Raw genomic sequence first — 17,881 nt, 5'->3', positions numbered from 1 at the left:
TCTCCCTCCCACCCTCTACTTCTCCCTCCCTCCCTCCCCCTCTCCTCTACTTCTCCCTCCCTCCCTCCCACCCTCTACTTCTCCCTCCCTCCCTCCCACCCTCTACTTCTCCCTCCCTCCCTCCCACCCTCTACTTCTCCCTCCCTCCCTCCCACCCTCTACTTCTCCCTCCCTCCCTCCCACCCTCTACTTCTCCCTCCCTCCCTCCCTCCCTCCCTCTACTTCTCCCTCCCTCCCTCCCTCCCTCCCACCCTCTACTTCTCCCTCCCTCCTTCCCTCCCCACCCTCTACTTCTCCCTCCCTCCCTCCCTACCCTCTACTTCTCCCTCCCTCCCTCCCTACCCTCTACTTCTCCCTCCCTCCCTCCCTACCCTCTACTTCTCCCTCCCTCCCTACCTACCCTCTACTTCTCCCTCCCTCCCTCCCTACCCTCTACTTCTCCCTCCCTCCCTACCCTCTACTTCTCCCTCCCTCCCCACCCTCTACTTCTCCCTCCCTCCCCACCCTCTACTTCTCCCTCCCTCCCCACCCTCTACTTCTCCCTCCCTCCCCACCCTCTGCTTCTCCCTCCCTCCCCACCCTCTGCTTCTCCCTCCCTCCCCACCCTCTGCTTCTCCCTCCCTCCCCACCCTCTACTTCTCCCTCCCTCCCCACCCTCTACTTCTCCCTCCCTCCCTCTACTTCTCCCTCCCACCCTCTACTTCTCCCTCCCTCCCTCCCTCCCACCCTCTACTTCTCCCTCCCTCCCTCCCTCCCACCCTCTACTTCTCCCTCCCTCCCTCCCTCCCACCCTCTACTTCTCCCTCCCTCCCCACCCTCTACTTCTCCCTCCCTCCCACCCTCTACTTCTCCCTCCCTCCCTCCCTCCCACCCTCTACTTCTCCCTCCCTCCCTCCCTCCCTCCCTCCCTCCCTCCCTCCCTCCCACCCTCTACTTCTCCCTCCCTCTCTCCCTCCCTCCCTCCCTCCCTCTACTTCTCCCTCCCTCCCTCTACTTCTCCCTCCCTCCCTCTACTTCTCCCTCCCTCCCTCTACTTCTCCCTCCCTCCCTCTACTTCTCCCACCCTCTACTTCTCCCACCCTCTACTTCTCCCACCCTCTACTTCTCCCACCCTCTACTTCTCCCACCCTCTACTTCTCCCACCCTCTACTTCTCCCACCCTCTACTTCTCCCACCCTCTACTTCTCCCACCCTCTACTTCTCCCACCCTCTACTTCTCCCACCCTCTGCTTCTCCCACCCTCTACTTCTCCCACCCTCTACTTCTCCCTCCCTCTACTTCTCCCTCCCTCCCACCCTCTACTTCTCCCTCCCTCCCTCCCTCTACTTCTCCCTCCCTCCCTCTACTTCTCCCTCCCTCCCTCTACTTCTCCCTCCCACCCTCTACTTCTCCCTCCCACCCTCTACTTCTCCCTCCCTCCCTCCCTCCCACCCTCTACTTCTCCCACCCTCTACTTCTCCCACCCTCCCTCCCTCCCACCCTCTACTTCTCCCTCCCTCCCTCCCACCCTCTACTTCTCCCTCCCTCCCCACCCTCTACTTCTCCCTCCCTCCCACCCTCTACTTCTCCCTCCCTCCCTCCCTTCCTCCCTCCCTCTACTTCTCCCTCCCTCCCTCTACTTCTCCCTCCCTCCCACCCTCTACTTCTCCCTCCCTCCCACCCTCTACTTCTCCCACCCTCTACTTCTCCCACCCTCTACTTCTCCCACCCTCTACTTCTCCCACCCTCTACTTCTCCCACCCTCTACTTCTCCCACCCTCTACTTCTCCCACCCTCTACTTCTCCCACCCTCTACTTCTCCCTCCCTCTACTTCTCCCTCCCACCCTCCCTCCCTCCCACCCTCTACTCCTCCCTCCCTCACTCCCACCCTCTACTCCTCCCTCCCTCACTCCAACCCTCTACTCCCTCCCTCCAACCCTCTACTCCTCCCTCCCTCCCACCCTCTACTCCTCCCTCCCTCCCACCCTCTACTCCTCCCTCCCTCCCACCCTCTACTTCTCCCTCCCTCCCCACCCTCTACTTCTCCCTCCCTCCCCACCCTCTACTTCTCCCTCCCTCCCCACCCTCTACTTCTCCCTCCCTCCCCACCCTCTACTTCTCCCTCCCTCCCACCCTCTACTTCTCCCTCCCTCCCACCCTCTACTTCTCCCTCCCTCCCTCCCTCCCACCCTCTACTTCTCCCTCCCTCCCTCCCTCCCACCCTCTACTTCTCCCTCCCTCCCTCCCTCCCTCCCACCCTCTACTTCTCCCTCCCTCCCTCCCTCCCACCCTCTACTTCTCCCTCCCTCCCCACCCTCTACTTCTCCCTCCCTCCCACCCTCTACTTCTCCCTCCCTCCCTCCCTCCCTCTACTTCTCCCTCCCTCCCTCTACTTCTCCCTCCCTCCCTCCCTCCCACCCTCTACTTCTCCCACCCTCTACTTCTCCCTCCCTCCCTCCCACCCTCCCTCCCTCCCTCACTCCCACCCTCTACTCCTCCCTCACTCCAACCCTCTACTCCCTCCCTCCCACCCTCTACTCCTCCCTCCCTCCCACCCTCTACTCCTCCCTCCCTCCCACCCTCTACTCCCTCCTCCCACCCTCTACTCCCTCCTCCCACCCTCTACTCCCTCCTCCCACCCTCTACTCCCTCCTCCCACCCTCTACTCCCTCCTCCCACCCTCTACTCCCTCCTCCCACCCTCTACTCCCTCCCTCCCTCTACTCCCTCCGCCCCTCTGCTTCTCCCTCCCTCCCTCCCTTCCTCCACTTCTCCCTCCCTTCCTCCACTTCTCCCTCCCTTCCTCCACTTCTCCCTCCCTTCCTCCACTTCTCCCTCCCTCCCTCCACTTCTCCCTCCCTCCCTCCCTCCACTTCTCCCTCCCTCCCTCCCTCCACTTCTCCCTCCCTCCCTCCACTTCTCCCTCCCTCCCTCCACTTCTCCCTCCCTCCCTCCCTCCACTTCTCCCTCCCTCCCTCCCTCCACTTCTCCCTCCCTCCCTCCCTCCCTCCCTCCACTTCTCCCTCCCTCCCTCCCTCCCTCCACTTCTCCCTCCCTCCCTCCCTCCCTCCCTCCCTCCACTTCTCCCTCCCTCCCTCCCTCCACTTCTCCTTCCCTCCCTCCCTCCACTTCTCCTTCCCTCCCTCCCTCCACTTCTCTTTCCCTCCCTCCCTCCACCTTTCCCTCCCTCCCTCCACCTTTCCCTCCCTCCCTCCACCTTTCCCTCCCTCCCTCCACTTCTCCCTCCCTCCCTCCACTTCTCCCTCCCTCCCTCCACTTCTCCCTCCCTCCCTCCACTTCTCCCTCCCTCCCTCCACTTCTCCCTCCCTCCCTCCACTTCTCCCTCCCTCCCTCCACTTTCTCCCTCCCTCCCTCCACTTCTCCCTCCCTCCCTCCACTTCTCCCTCCACTTCTCCCTCCCTCCACTTCTCCCTCCCTCCACTTCTCCCTCCCTCCACTTCTCCCTCCCTCCACTTCTCCCTCCCTCCACTTCTCCCTCCCTCCACTTCTCCCTCCCTCCACTTCTCCCTCCCTCCACTTCTCCCTCCCTCCACTTCTCCCTCCCTCCACTTCTCCCTCCCTCCACTTCTCCCTCCCTCCACTTCTCCCTCCCTCCACTTCTCCCTCCCTCCACTTCTCCCTCCCTCCACTTCTCCCTCCCTCCACTTCTCCCTCCCTCCACTTCTCCCTCCCTCCACTTCTCCCTCCCTCCACTTCTCCCTCCCTCCACTTCTCCCTCCCTCCCTCCCTCCCTCCCTCCCTCCCTCCCTCCCTCCCTCCCTCCCTCCCTCCACTTCTCCCTCCCTCCCTCCACTTCTCCCTCACTCCACTCCACACCTCTCCCTCACGCCACGCCTCTCCACGCCTCTCCACGCCTCTCCACGCCTCTCCACTCCTCTCCACGCCACTCCACTCCACTCCACACCACTCCACACCACTCCGCACCACTCCACTCCACTCCGCACCACTCCACTCCACTCCGCACCTCTCCACTCCCCACCTCTCCACTCCCCACCTCTCCACTCCCCACCTCTCCACTCCCCACCTCTCCACTCCCCACCTCTCCCCTCCCCACCTCTCCCCTCCCCACCTCTCCCCTCCCCACCTCTCCCCTCCCCACCTCTCCCCTCCCCACCTCTCCCCTCCCCACCTCTCCCCTCCCCACCTCTCCCCTCCCCTCCCCACCTCTCCCCTCCCCTCCCCACCTCTCCCCTCCCCTCCCCACCTCTCTCCTCCCCTCCCCACCTCTCTCCTCCCCTCCCCACCTCTCCCCTCCCCTCCCCACCTCTCCCCTCCCCTCCCCACCTCTCCCCTCCCCTCCCCACCTCTCCCCTCCCCTCCCCACCTCTCCCCTCCCCTCCCCACCTCTCCCCTCCCCTCCCCACCTCTCCCCTCCCCTCCCCACCTCTCCCCTCCCCTCCCCACCTCTCCCCTCCCCTCCCCACCTCTCCCCTCCCCTCCCCACCTCTCCCCTCCCCTCCCCACCTCTCCCCTCCCCTCCCCACCCCTCCCCTCCCCTCCCCACCCCTCCCCTCCCCTCCCCTCCCCTCCACTCCACTCCCCCCTCCCTCTTGTTCATGGAAATCATTTTGAGGAAGGCCAAACGATGGATGGAAAACCCTATCACTTCTGTATCTTACTAGACATCTGTAGTGAACGTTATATTGTGTTTTTTAAATTTTCCTTCTCTTGTCCTAATTGTTTTTTCGAAGAATTTTGCTTTGGGTAATCGTGAAGGAACCATTTGGCACAGATTTAAGGAACAGTTGTGCACTTATTCCCACCTCCTCAGCTTTTATGATTTTTATTGTTTTCCAAAGTTAGTTACATATCAAAGGAGTTAACTTTTTAATCAATTCTTGACCTTTGTGGCAGCTGGTTGTTTAGGAAAAGTCCAAGTGCTGTGGGGGCCTGATTTCCCTGGAATCTAGCAGTGGTAGTAGATATTTCTATTTTCCTCCTTTACTCTGTTATCTACCTTTGTTTTAATTGACGTAACCAGAAATTTGAGGAATTTCAAATCTGATCTTTCTGACTGTCGACAAAATTAGAGTTACTTCATACTAGAGATATCTTTTTGCTATATTTTATTTCATTTTGAAACATTTGTTCAGTTTTCAAATATGCATTTTTTATTGTGCAGTTTGAATCTGACCAGGGTGTTCCAGGGAGACCAATCACGGCTAAATGTGCATGTTCATTTTTAAGTAAATAGACGTAAAAGCTACTCCCGAAAATGTGTTTATATATAACTGATTTGAATTGACGCCATACTTTCAAGTATCAGATTTATTTTTCTAAATAATGATACATTGTTTCATTATGGGCATGACACGTGATCTACTTACATTATAAATAATAGCCCATATTTCTCAAAGAAAGCTGCCCATAAGGATTTAATGAGCCCTGGAACATGGATTTCGCTCTTCTATCATGACTTTGAATTTGGCACCCTTTATATGGGATCTGTGGCATTTTGAACAGGGTAGGCTGATCAGCCAATCTAAGTGAAGAATTCTCTCAGACAGCAAAGCAGGAAGTAAAAAGCAGGGATTATAATTCACATTTTAATCACTCTACAGAAAGAATAAGGTTTGGGACATACACTTGGGATTATGGCAGAAGCTGAAATATAAGCAAACTTAAAAAAAAAAATTAACTTTTATGACTAAAAATTATCCAACGTTTAAATGTTTTTCTGAGGGAATGAGGTTTCACATTTGTAAAATTAGTTTCTCAGGGCTAGAGAAGTTTTTCAGAAGTAGTTATAACTGGTTGCTCCCTCTAATTTTTCTTTGTTTTGTGCACCCTTTTTTTGTTGCATTGCGTGATACGTTCTGGATTGCTGTGTTGCCGTGCACCCGTTTAGCTTAGAGGGAACATTAATTATGACTTAGTATGATGTTAACAACTCAGTTACTTCTGATTGATCAAGGCTTTACATTTTCATTGGCCTTTACAGTGCGAATAGTCAAATCACTGATCCTGTGTTGACTGCACATGTGAAGGAGCAGGGTATCACTGATGGCAACTTCCAGATTTCCGCATTTAACTACACATGTGTGAATAGCAGACGTTGCTGTCAAGTTTTCACAGTAATGACACTGAGCGCTAACAGTTTTACTGTCATTGCAACTGTAAATTCCAAGCTAACTACAAATTCCAGGCCACTGTAACTTCTGCAGTGGACTGTTCCGTATGGTCTGGTTACATATGTTCAATTGAAAAAGAAACATATATCCTGGATTTTACTTGACTAGTTTATTAATTCATTCTCAAGGTCAATAATATCAGCTTCAGTCAGGACCACTTCCTTATGTTAGTGACAAAACCTGAGAATTTCTTCACAGCTGCTTTTGCTCTGCCACCATGGCTTCACAGTAGTGTGACAGGTTTCCAGTGAAGTTATAGTAGCAGCTAAGGAAATTCTGGGCCATTGTTAAATGTTGCAGGGTGTATGTTGCAAATTGTTGACCTGGTTCGGAGATAAATTAGGCAGCAGTACTGGATGAGCAGAAATTTCCTCCAATCAAATATCGGCAAGACTGAAGCTGTTGTTTTTGGTACCCGCTCCAAACTCCATCCCTCTCCTTGGCAACAATCTGAGATTAAGCCAGTCTGTTTGCAACCTTGGTGTCACATTTGACCCCAAGATGCGCTTCCGACCTCATATAGTGCCAACACTAAGACTGCTTATTTCCACATCTGTAACATCATCTGACTTTGTTCCTGTCTCAGCTCATCTGCTACTGAAACCCTCAGTCATGCCTTCGTTACCTCTGGACTTGACTTTTCCACAGCACTCCTGGCTGGTCTCCCACATTCTACTCTCCGTAAACTTAAGATCATCCAGATCTCTGCTGCCTGTTCCTTAATTTGTACCAAGTTGTGTTCCCTTCTCGCCCGTGTGCTTACTGACCTATATTGGCTTCGAGTCAAGCGACGTCTTGATTTCAAAATTCTCATCCTTGGTTCAAATCCCTCTATGGCTTTGCCCTTCCCTATCTCTCTATAATCTGCTCCAAGATATCTGCGCTCCTCTAATTCTGTTCTCTTGGCATCCCTGATTTTAATCACTCTACTATTGGTGGCCGCGCCTTCAGTTGCCTAGACCCCAAGCTCTGGATTACCCTCCCTACACCTCTCCGCCTTGCTTTCCTCCTTTAAGACACTCCTTAAAACCTACCTTTTTGACCAATCTTTTGGTCATCTGACCTAATATCATCTTTCGCGGCTTGGTGTCATACTTTGTTTTATAATGCTGCTGTGAAGTGCCTTGGGATGTTTTATTATGTTGAAGGTGCTATATCAATACAAGTTGTTGTATCTTGTTGGTAGTAGCTGACAGAGAATACGAATAATGGGTAGCAATAATTTGATTTGGAAGAAAGTGACTAGTGGTGTCCCACAAGGGACTGTGTTGGGGCCTCAAACTATTCAATTTGTTTGTTAATATCATAATAGAGAGCCAAGTTTTCTGATGGTGCAGAGATTGGTGACGTAGTAAATAATGTAGGCAGGAGCATTTCTGAGATGTGATAGATTAAGTAAGTGGGCAAAACTGTGGCAGTTGGATTTCAATGCAGATACATGAGATGGCATCCATTTTATAGAGTCATAGATACAGTATTGAAACAGGCCATTTGGCCCACCGAGTCTGTGCTGACCATCAACCACCCATTTATACTAATCCTACATTAATCTCATATTCGCTACCACATCCCCACCTTCCCTCAATTCTCCTATCACCTACCTACACTAGGGGCAATTTACAATGGCCAATTTACCTCTCAACCTGCAAGTCTTTGGCTGTGGGAGGAAACCGGAGCACCTGGCGAAAACCCACACGGTCACAGGGAATACTTGCAAACTCCACACAGGCAGTACCCAGAACTGCAAAAGGATAGATCCAAGTATTTAAATGGTGAAAAGCTATGAATAGTGAAAATCCAAAGAATTTAGGGGTCCATGTACGCAGATCACTAAAAGGTAACAGTCAGGTAGAAAGCATTAAATATATTCAAGAAAGAGTTAGATATAGTTTTTAGGGCTAAAGAGATCAAGGGATACAGGGAGAAAGAGGGAGCAGGGTACTGAGTTTGGATGATCTGCCATGATCGTATTGAATGGTGGTGCAGGCTCGAAGGACCGAATGGCCTACTTCTGCTCCTATTTTTCTATGTTTCTAGGTACAAAAAAAAATCAAAAAGGCTACTTGAATGTTAGCCTTTATAACTAGAGGACTAGAATGTAAAGGGGAGGAAGTTCTGCTACAGCTATACAAAACTGTGGCTAGACCGCATCTGGGGTACTGTGTATAGTTCTGGGTATCATGCCTTTGAAAGGATATCTTGACCTCAGAAGGAGTGTAGCACAGATTCACCAGAATGTTATTAAGGCTGTAAGGGTTAGCTTATAAAGAAAGATTACAGAAACTAGGCTGGTATTCCCTATAGTATTTAAAGGAATTGGTAGGGTAGATACAGCGAAATTCTTTTTGCTGGTGCGGGGGGAAAAAGCCTTCAAATAGGAGCCAGGCCATTCAGGAGAGAAGTTAGGAAACACTTTTTAACACAAAGGTTGGTAGCAGTGTGGAACTCTCTCCCATAGGAAGCAGTAGATACCAGGTCAATTAATAATTTTAAATCCTGAGATTGATAGATTTTTACTAGATAAGGGTAGAAAAGGATATTGAACCAAGGCAGGTGGATGGAGTTAAGGTACCGATCAGCCATGATCTCATTGATTGATGGAAAGGCTTGAGGTGTTGAATGGCCTATCTGTATGCTATGTTTCTATTAAGGTCAAACTAATGGACTGACAACCAAGGAGTTATAAGTTCAAATCCCACCATAGTAAGTTGTAAGTTTCAATTAAATAAATTTGGTAATTTGTGGGCTGGCACCAGATTAAATGGGCATTGAAAGCTACAAACGGGACCAGCTGCCTCTATCTGGTCTGGCCTTCATGTGACTTCAGTCCCACACTACGTGTTTAACACTTAGTATGCTTTGAAGTGGTCCACCATCACCTTTTAAGGGCAACTATGGTTGGGCAATAAATGAAGCTTTGCATCATAAAGTACAAGAGGTTCTGTTATGGGCTGGAGCTTCTGGAATTTGCATCATTTGGGTTACAGGACTGATTCCAATGCATTGTCAGCAACGGACAGACAAATGTGTATCTACAGTTATTTCAAGTTGTAATTTGCATCTTTTTTTTTCCTGGCCACTGAACCTTTCTGGATGGTTGCAGAAGATCTGTTGGGTCAGTAATCTGTAAGGAAAAGCTCAATTTAGTGTTCCTACACCCAGCAGTGCCACGGTTGTATTTACTTTATTGTTTCAGTGCTATTGCCTTCAGAGAATACAGGAAAGTAAGCTGCAGTGTTGCTCCTGATGTTAGGGATGAAGTTCACAACAGTGATGTAAGGTAAATACACCAGTAATTTGAGCAGCATTTTTAAGATAAGGAACTGGATGTTACTCTGATTGGTAGGTTAGTGGCAGGCAGCACAGGATTTTCCCCTCTTACATCATGCTGCCACTAAGCTGTTCAAGTTTCCTTAGAAGGGTTTAATTATGTATTTGGGATGGGTTTGTAGTAGTTATACCTAATGCAGCAGCATTGCGTATTGGTTTATCATCATTGGAAGGAGAGGAATTCAGTAACGTTGAAGCATTTAAAATGCTACAGTTGATTAAAGGAACATGTATTTTTCTGCAGGGTGCAGCAGAACTTTGCACTAGTGAATTAGGAATGTGCATCCTTGGGAGCTGATAAGCATGAGGGAGGGCTTCTAGATTTACTGATGCTTTGGTGGATATCTTTATGGTTCAGAGAGAAGGACCCCAGTGGGACTAAGGCCATAACAAGCGATCCAGGTTTAATGGAGGGCGGTCACAGAAGTAGTGAGTGCAAAGGTCCATCATCCCATAAACTGCCATACAGTGCAGAAAGAGGATAATTGACCTCATGCGTTAATCAACATAAATGAAGGCATTGTTCCACCTGCACATCCTGTAAAACTGATACAGGCATGATATAATTTCTTGATGTCATAACCTGGCTGATATGAGAACTGACCTATTTGCAGGGATCCAATGCTTCCACCATGTGAATAAATTTCTTCTAATCTTACTCCTCTCTCTCTCGGTGCAATTTTAAATTACCCAACTAGTTGAAATGGTCTTTCACAGGTGGATTGGAGACTTATTGGGTTGGATTTTCCCAGCCCCCCCGACGTCGGGGGTCGTGGGGGAGGGGGCCTGGAAAAGACCTCTGGGAGAGGCCCACCATGGGCATCTTGTCACCTGTACAAAGGGCCCCAAGAAAGAGGAGGAAAATGCTTTTTTTAACATATGGACATTTTTTTCTTCTTGTAGTTGGAAGTTATGTGCATAGAATGTCGTCGTCATCCCATGAGAAGTCTAAAATTGAAATACAGAGAAAGAATGCGTCAGGGTTAGCAACAAGTAACCCTACAGCTGCCACAGTTAAACCATATCCAAGGCCCAGTGCCCGGCTGAACCCAAAAACCATCAATCCAGTAAGTTTCCGCAAGTTTCTATCGGCTCTTATCTAAGGCTAGGTGTAGTTTCCATCTATTACTAATGAAGTTTCAAACTGAAAAGTAGTGTTGAAGAACTGGATATTGTGAGACAAGGTATATTCCCACGAAGGGGAAAAGTAGGGCAAACAAATCCAGAGCTCCCTGGATGATGGAGACGATAGAGATTAAGATGACAAAGAAAAAGTGTGCTTATGATAGATGTCAGGTGGGTAACACAACCAAGAACTAGGCTGAATATAGAAGGTTCTGAGAGGAAGTGAAAAAGCAAATAAGAGAAGCAAAGTGCCTGGCAGCTAATATAAAAGGGAATCCAAAAGTCTTCTATAGGCATGTTGATAGTAAAAGGGTGGCGAAAGGAGGAGTGGGGTCAATTAGGGACCAAAAAAGGGGATTTTCGCTTGGAACCAGGGGGCATTAAATGAATAATTTGCATCTGCCTTTACTAAGGAAGAAGATGCTGCGCAGGTCATGGTGAAAGAGGAGGTAATCAGACACTTGAAGGGTTTAAAATTAATAAGGAGGAGGTATTGGATAGGCTAAATGTACTTAAGGTTGATAGGGCACCAGGATCGGACGAGATGCATCAGGGGTACTGAGGGAAGTGAGAGTGGAGATTGCAGAGGCACTGGCCATAATTTTTCAGTCTTCCTTAGATTCAAGGGTGGTGCCAGAGGACTGGAGAATTGCACATGTTACACATTTGTGTTTGGAAAGTGATGCTGTTTTATTAAAAAAATATATTTTTTAAGGAATTTATAGTTAAGTGAAATAAATGTGGACCAGGTTTTTTTGTTTTAAAAAGGAAGCTATGTTTGTCACATGGCTTGGGTTAAAGATGAACAGAAAGCCTGACAACAGGGGCAGAAAAGTCACAAGCACTCCTTTGATTGGACAAGACCAGTTGCAGGCACAGAACATCTGGGTGGGCAGAAAACTGCCTAGTTGTTTGGTTGCAAGCCAAGTGTGTGTGTAATACCCTCTGGAAGGAGACAGAAGTCAAGTTTGCTGCAGAAGTAGGAGAGAATTCCAAGAAAGAACAGAAGAGGACAACCCAGCTCATTTTCTCGCAATTACCTAAAAGACTCTGTGAAGTTCAGTATGTCAATTCGCCTTGTTCCCTTTTTTAAAAAAGTGTTACGACCGAGGCGGGAGGAGTCCACTGTTAATTCAGTCCCACTTCTCTACAGGTCCCAACATATTCTTTAAATTTTCTCACTTACTGACAGTCGATCGGATACGCTATTTTTCCCCAGAATAGATCACACGAACCAGGTTTCTTTGTTGAACAACAAAATTAACAGTTTATTGTAAAACAAATCTTAACTGGTAATGAAGTAAAACAATATCACATAGATCAAATTTTATGAAAATTCAACATTAAATTTTAAAAAGTCCCCTTTCACTTAGTCCCTTCACACTCATGCACACATGTATATTCCGGTTAACCAAAAAAAAGTTTAAAAAAAAAGGAATTTTAGATCAGAGCATTGTTGCAGACAAAAAGAGCTTGGGTAGATTACTTGCTCATATTTTAAAGTAAACAGCAGATGAGATATGTTCCAAACTGGCATACAGTCTAACTTCTGAGCACATGTAGTCGGGTCACTGGAATCTTCCACAGGAATTAGTTATAGAATCATAGAGCGATGCAGCACTGAAACAGGCCCTTCGGCCCACCGAGTCTGTGCCAACCAACAACCACCCATTTATACTAATCCTACATTAATCCCATATTCCCTACCACATCCCCACCATTCTCCTACCACCTACCTACACTAGGGGCAATTTACAATGGCCAATTTACCTAACAACCTGCAAGTCTTTGGCTGTGGGAGGAAACCGGAGCACCCAGCGGAAACCCACGCGGTCACAGGGAGAACTTGCAAACTCCGCACAGGCAGTACCCAGAACTGAACCTGGGTCGGTGGAGCTGTGAGGCTGCGGTGTTAACCACTGCGCCACTGTGCTGCCCCGTCTCTTCTAGAGACATAATTCGGGACAAAGTTAATAGTCACTTGGGCAAATGCGGATTAATTAGGGAAAGCCAGCACAGATTTGTGAAGGGCAAATTGTGTTTAACTAACTTGCTAGAGTTTTTTGATGAGGTTACAGAGAGGGTTCTATGAGGATAATGTGGTGTGCTTGGACTTCCAAAAAGCATTTTGATAGAGTGCGCACAACAGTCTTGTGAGCAAAGTTATAGCTCATGGAATTAAAAAGGACAGTAGCAGCATGGATACGAAATTGGCTGAGTGACAAGGAACTGAGAGGAGTGGTTAGTGGATATTTTTCGGTCTAGGGGGAGGTTTGTAGGGGAGTTCCCCAAGGGTTGGTGTTAGGACCCTTGCTGTTCCTGATTATATATTAATGACCAAGACCTTAGTGTACAGGGCACAATTTCAAAATTTGCAGATGAAACAAAACTTGGAAACATTGTGAACTGTGAGGAGGACAGTGTAGAACTTCAAAAGCACATAGACAGGTTGGTGGAATGGGCAGATGACGCTTAATGCAGAGAAGTGTGAAGTGATTCATTTTGGTAGGAAGAACATGGAGAGACAATCTAAAATGGTGCACTTCTAAAGGGGGTGCAGGAGCAGAGGGACCTGGGTATATTTGTGCATAAATCATTGAAGGTGGCAGGACAGGTTGTGAGTGCGGTGAATAGAACATACAGTATCTTAGGCTTCATTAATAGAGGCATAGAGTGCAAAAGCAAGGAATTTATGTTAAACTTGTATTGAACACTGGTTTGGCCTCAACTGGAGTATTGTGTTCAGTTCTGTGCACCACACTTTAGGAAAGATGCAAAGGCATTGGAGAGAGTGCAGAAGAGATTCACAAGAATAGTTCCAGGGATGAGGAGCTTCGGTTCCATGGATAGATTGGAGAACTTAGGACTGTTTTCCTTGGAGAACAAAGAACAGTACAGCACAGGAACAGGCCATTCGGCCCTCCAAGCCTGCGCCGATCTTGATGCCTGCCTAAACTAACACCTTCTGCACTTCCAGGGCCCATATCCCTCTATTCCCTTCCTATTCATATATTTGTCAAGATGTCTCTTAAACGTCGCTATTGTATCTGCTTCCACCACCTCCCCAGGCAGGAAGTTCCAGGCACTCACCAGCCTCTGTGTAAAAAAAAAAAACTTGCCTCGCACATCCCCTCTAAACTTTGCCCCTCGCACCTTAAACCTATGTCCCCTAGTAACTGACTCTTCCACCCTGGGAAAAAGCTTCTGACTATCCACTCTGTCCATGCCCCTCATAACTTTGTAAACCTCTATCATGTTGCCCCTCTACCTCCGTCGTTTCAGTGAAAACGGTCCGAGTTTTTCCAACCTCTCCTCATAGCTAATGCCCTCCAGACCAGGCAACATCCTGGTAAACCTCCTCTGTACCCTCTCCAAAGCCTCCACATCCTTCTGGTAGTGTGGCGACCAGAATTGCACACAATATTCTAAGTGTGGCCTAACTAAAGTTCTGTACAGCTGCAACATGACTTGCCAATTTTTATACTCTATGCCCTGACCGATGAAGGCAAGCATGCCGTATGCTTTCTTGACTACCTTATCCACCTGCGTTGCCACTTTCAGTGACCTGTGGACCTGTACGCCCAGATCTCTCTGCCTGTCAATACTCCTAAGGGTTCTGCCATTTACTGTATATCTCCCACCTGCATTAGACCTTCCAAAATGCATTACCTCACATTTGTCCGGATTAAACTCCATCTGTCATTTCTCCGCCCAAGTCTCCAACCGATCTATATCCTGCTGTATCCTTATCATTATCCGCAACTCCACCAACCTTTGTGTCGTCCGCAAACTTACTAATCAGACCAGCTACATTTTCCTCCAAATCATTTATATATACTACAAACAGCAAAGGTCCCAGCACTGATCCCTGCGGAACACCACTAGTCACAGTCCTCCATTCAGAAAAACACCCATCTACTGATACCCTCTGTCTTCTATGACCGAGCCAGTTCTGTATCCATCTTGCCAGCTCACCTCTGATCCCGTGTGACTTCACCTTTTGTACCAGTCTGCCATGCGGGACCTTGTCAAAGGCTTTACTAAAGTCCATATAGACAACATCCACTGCCCTTCCTTCATCAATCATCTTCGTCACTTCCTCAAAAAACTCAATCAAATTAGTAAGACACGACCTCCCCTCACAAAACCATGCTGTCTCTCGCTTATAAGTTTGTTTGTTTCCAAATGGGAGTAAATCCTGCCTCTCTAATAGTTTCCCTATCACTGACGTAAGGCTCACCGGCCTATAATTTCCTGGATTATCCTTGCCACCCTTCTTAAACAAAGGCACAACATTGGCTATTCTCCAGTCCTCTGGGACCTCACCTGTAGCCAATGAGGATGCAAAGATTGTTGAGATGAGATTTAATAGAGGTGTTCAAAATCATGAGAGGTCTGGGCAGAGTAGATAGGGTAAAACTGTCCCCATTATTGGAAGGATTGAGAACAAAAGGGTGCAGGTTTAAGGCAATTGGAAAAAGAAGTAATGGCAACATGAAAAATGTTCTTCATACAGTGAGTGGTTAGGATCTGGAATGCACTGCCTGAGATTGTGGTGGAGGCAGGTTCAATCAAGGCATTCAAAAGGGAATTGGATTTGTTATCTGGAAAGGAATAATGTGCAGGGCTACGGGGAGAAGGCGGGGTGGGGCACTGGCAAAATTGCTCTTTCGGAGAGCTGGCACAGACATGATGGGCCGTATAGCCTCCTCTGCTGTAACAATTCAGTGATTCTGAGCAGCTGCTCCCAATTTTGACACAGATTGGCATACTCAATGAATAAGGCTGTAGAGTTGCTATGTAAATATAAGTTGTTGTAATAGAGTTGGATTTTGGTGTCGTGACAAATATTTGCTGATGAATCCTTATTAAGGAACTCTCTGGGGTTTCATCTCCAGTGTAACTATAGGAATGAATGATGCCTGACTCAGCTCACCAAACTGTCTTACACTAACCAGTTTGGATTAGCATTCATGGAAAGAGAAACAAAGTTAACGGGCTGAATTTTCCCGGCCCTGTAGTGGCAGGCTTGGAAGCGGGAGGGCCAGGAATATAGAGGGGAACCTTGTCTGCCTGGCTGCCTGATGCTTTCCCATCTCCGGGGAAGTTTCCCAGGCAATGCTTGGGAAGTGGATCGGCTACCTGCTCTGTGGAGGCGGGCAGCCAATTTCCATAGTTAAGGCCCCAATTGGGATGATTTTGTGGCCTTGCTGGCATATTGCTGGTGTCGGAGTGGGCTCTCTCCATACGTGGAGGCCGTTAGCTCAATAGGGGCGGTCTCCATGTGACAGGCTGGGGGTGCCCATCGGAGCTGGCAGTTTCATGCCGCAGAGAGTGTGCTGTGTTCCTAAATGGCCACAAATGTGGCTGACTAATCCATTGGAGCGGTTTCCCCTCCATTCATCCTACCGGCCTGATCCTTTTTATTTGCTTACTGCTGTGCAGGCCAGTGAGGGTGTCACCATGTTGAGGCACCCTCGCGTTCCCTGATCTGCCTTAGCAGCACCCACCTCTCCCAGTGGAGCTGCCGTGACTCCAGAGCTGCTAGCCCTCTGATTGGGCCAGCAGCATCGAGAGCCCGCCTGACAGCGAGTAGGGAGGCGGCCAATTAGGAAACCGCCTCAGGGAAGATTGCTCCACGGGTCTCGCTCTGGAAAGTGTAGGCTCAGGATCCCTATTTGTTCCAACTTCAGGGTCCCAAAGGCTACAGCAAAATCTAGCCCAACATTTCAGGTCTGTGACTAGTTTCTCTCTCCAAGGTGTTGCCAGACCTGCTAAGTATTTCCAGCATTTTCTGTTTTTATTTCAGGTTTCCAGCATTTGCATTATTTTGTTTTTGGGTTGAAGTGAACTTAATTTACTACCTTTCGATTAGATTACTCTCAAGCTGCTGAGTGAGTGAGCTCTTTCTTGCCAAATCAGCAAGGAAGAAACTAGAACATAAATCATGTACTAAACATTATTTATTGGTCACAAATCTCATCTTTAAAATTAAGACTGGATACATAAATGCTTAATAGACATACATAAGTGTAACAAGAGTTAACCAGAAGCTGAGCAACAAATCCTTAATGTATGGTGTTACTTAAAACAAGTAGCAAGTCAGCGTAGCACTAAGTCAGTAACTAATGATTGCTGTGCAGTGACTAGCAGCAACCCTGAGCAATGGATGTGCAGTGATAAATTGGTGAGATTACTTTCTAAAATAGACTAGTTGTTTAGAGCTTTTAATTTGTCCTCCTATCAACTGCCTGAAATCTACATTTGTAATTAACAACATTTTGAGTTTACACAACTGGAATGGTTGGTTTAATCTTCCTCCCCTGGATCAGAGGCTTTAGCTTCTGGAGCGTTGAATCGATGTAGCCCTTTGCGGCAGACCTGACTTTTTCACTTGAATCTTTCGTTATGATTGAACCCATTTATAGCATGAGTGACCCTATCTGAGCTGACTTCACCTTCAACTTTGTTGATCTTGGACGACTTGTAATTAAGGAACACTTTTAGCTAACAGTTGGTGTAGTCTCCCAAGCTAGCTTGATGTTTTACTCCTTGTCCTAATGTGCAATACTTGATAGGGCAGCTTTGTGCATCTGCTAGGTAAAGGTGTCTTAAAGAATAAAGAGAACCTGACTGAACCAGGATTACTACTTTTCCAAAAACAAAGAGGCAGCTTGCTCTCTCTCTCGAAAAAAAAAATTTCTACAGACTGTCTATTACAGCTACGAATACTGATTATTGTCGTCCAATACTGATCAATCTGAGGGTCGCTGAACCCACTATTCTTGCACCTTAATTTTACCAAGGAATATCCCTACATTCACTCAACCAATGCGGATGACACCTGTGCCAGAAGGTTTTGCCTGCCTTTTTTCAATTAAGTCTGATAAATATGGGGCGGGATTTTTAGGTCCTGATGGAGGCTGGAACAGAGGTGGGCGGGCGCTAACAATAGTGGTGCCAGTTTCCCATTGCCGTTACGACTGCCAGCTATTTTCCTCAGGACCTGGCAATCTGCCCGATTTGGGAATGAGGCCAATTAATACTGGTGCACGGGTTGCACGTTGGGTCAAGAACAGACCAGATACATGGATGCTGTAACACAATGGGGAGCCAGTCATGATTGCACCATATTAGGTGGTCCCATAAAAGGCAGCACAGCTGAGAGGGGCACTGAACCATTGGCACACAGGTGCCATCGGGTGTGTAGAGATCGCAAGGAGAGTGGTCTGTACACGCTCAGGCAGTGCAGGGGTCGTGACCCTCCTGGCATTGCAAAGGCATAAGAGGAGGGG

The 17,881-nt window shown here is 48.3% G+C and overlaps 1 protein-coding gene across 2 annotated transcripts in view; it reads left to right on the top strand.

Annotated features, from left to right (window-relative positions):
- The window catches only part of LOC137372983 (PACRG-like protein), a 150,380-nt gene that overhangs the window by 58,807 nt on the left and 73,692 nt on the right, over positions 1-17,881 (top strand). For both annotated transcript variants that reach the window (XM_068037573.1, XM_068037582.1), the window contains exon 2: positions 10,365-10,528. In XM_068037573.1, coding sequence (XP_067893674.1) covers positions 10,385-10,528 — 144 coding nt within the window. In that variant the 5' untranslated portion in view covers positions 10,365-10,384. The remainder of the gene's footprint in view (positions 1-10,364; positions 10,529-17,881) is intronic.

This window comes from Heterodontus francisci, chromosome 1 (assembly GCF_036365525.1).
Source record: "Heterodontus francisci isolate sHetFra1 chromosome 1, sHetFra1.hap1, whole genome shotgun sequence".
Taxonomy (NCBI): domain Eukaryota; kingdom Metazoa; phylum Chordata; class Chondrichthyes; order Heterodontiformes; family Heterodontidae; genus Heterodontus; species Heterodontus francisci.
Note: the sequence above shows the minus strand (reverse complement) of the source record. Positions and strands in the feature narration are given on the sequence as shown.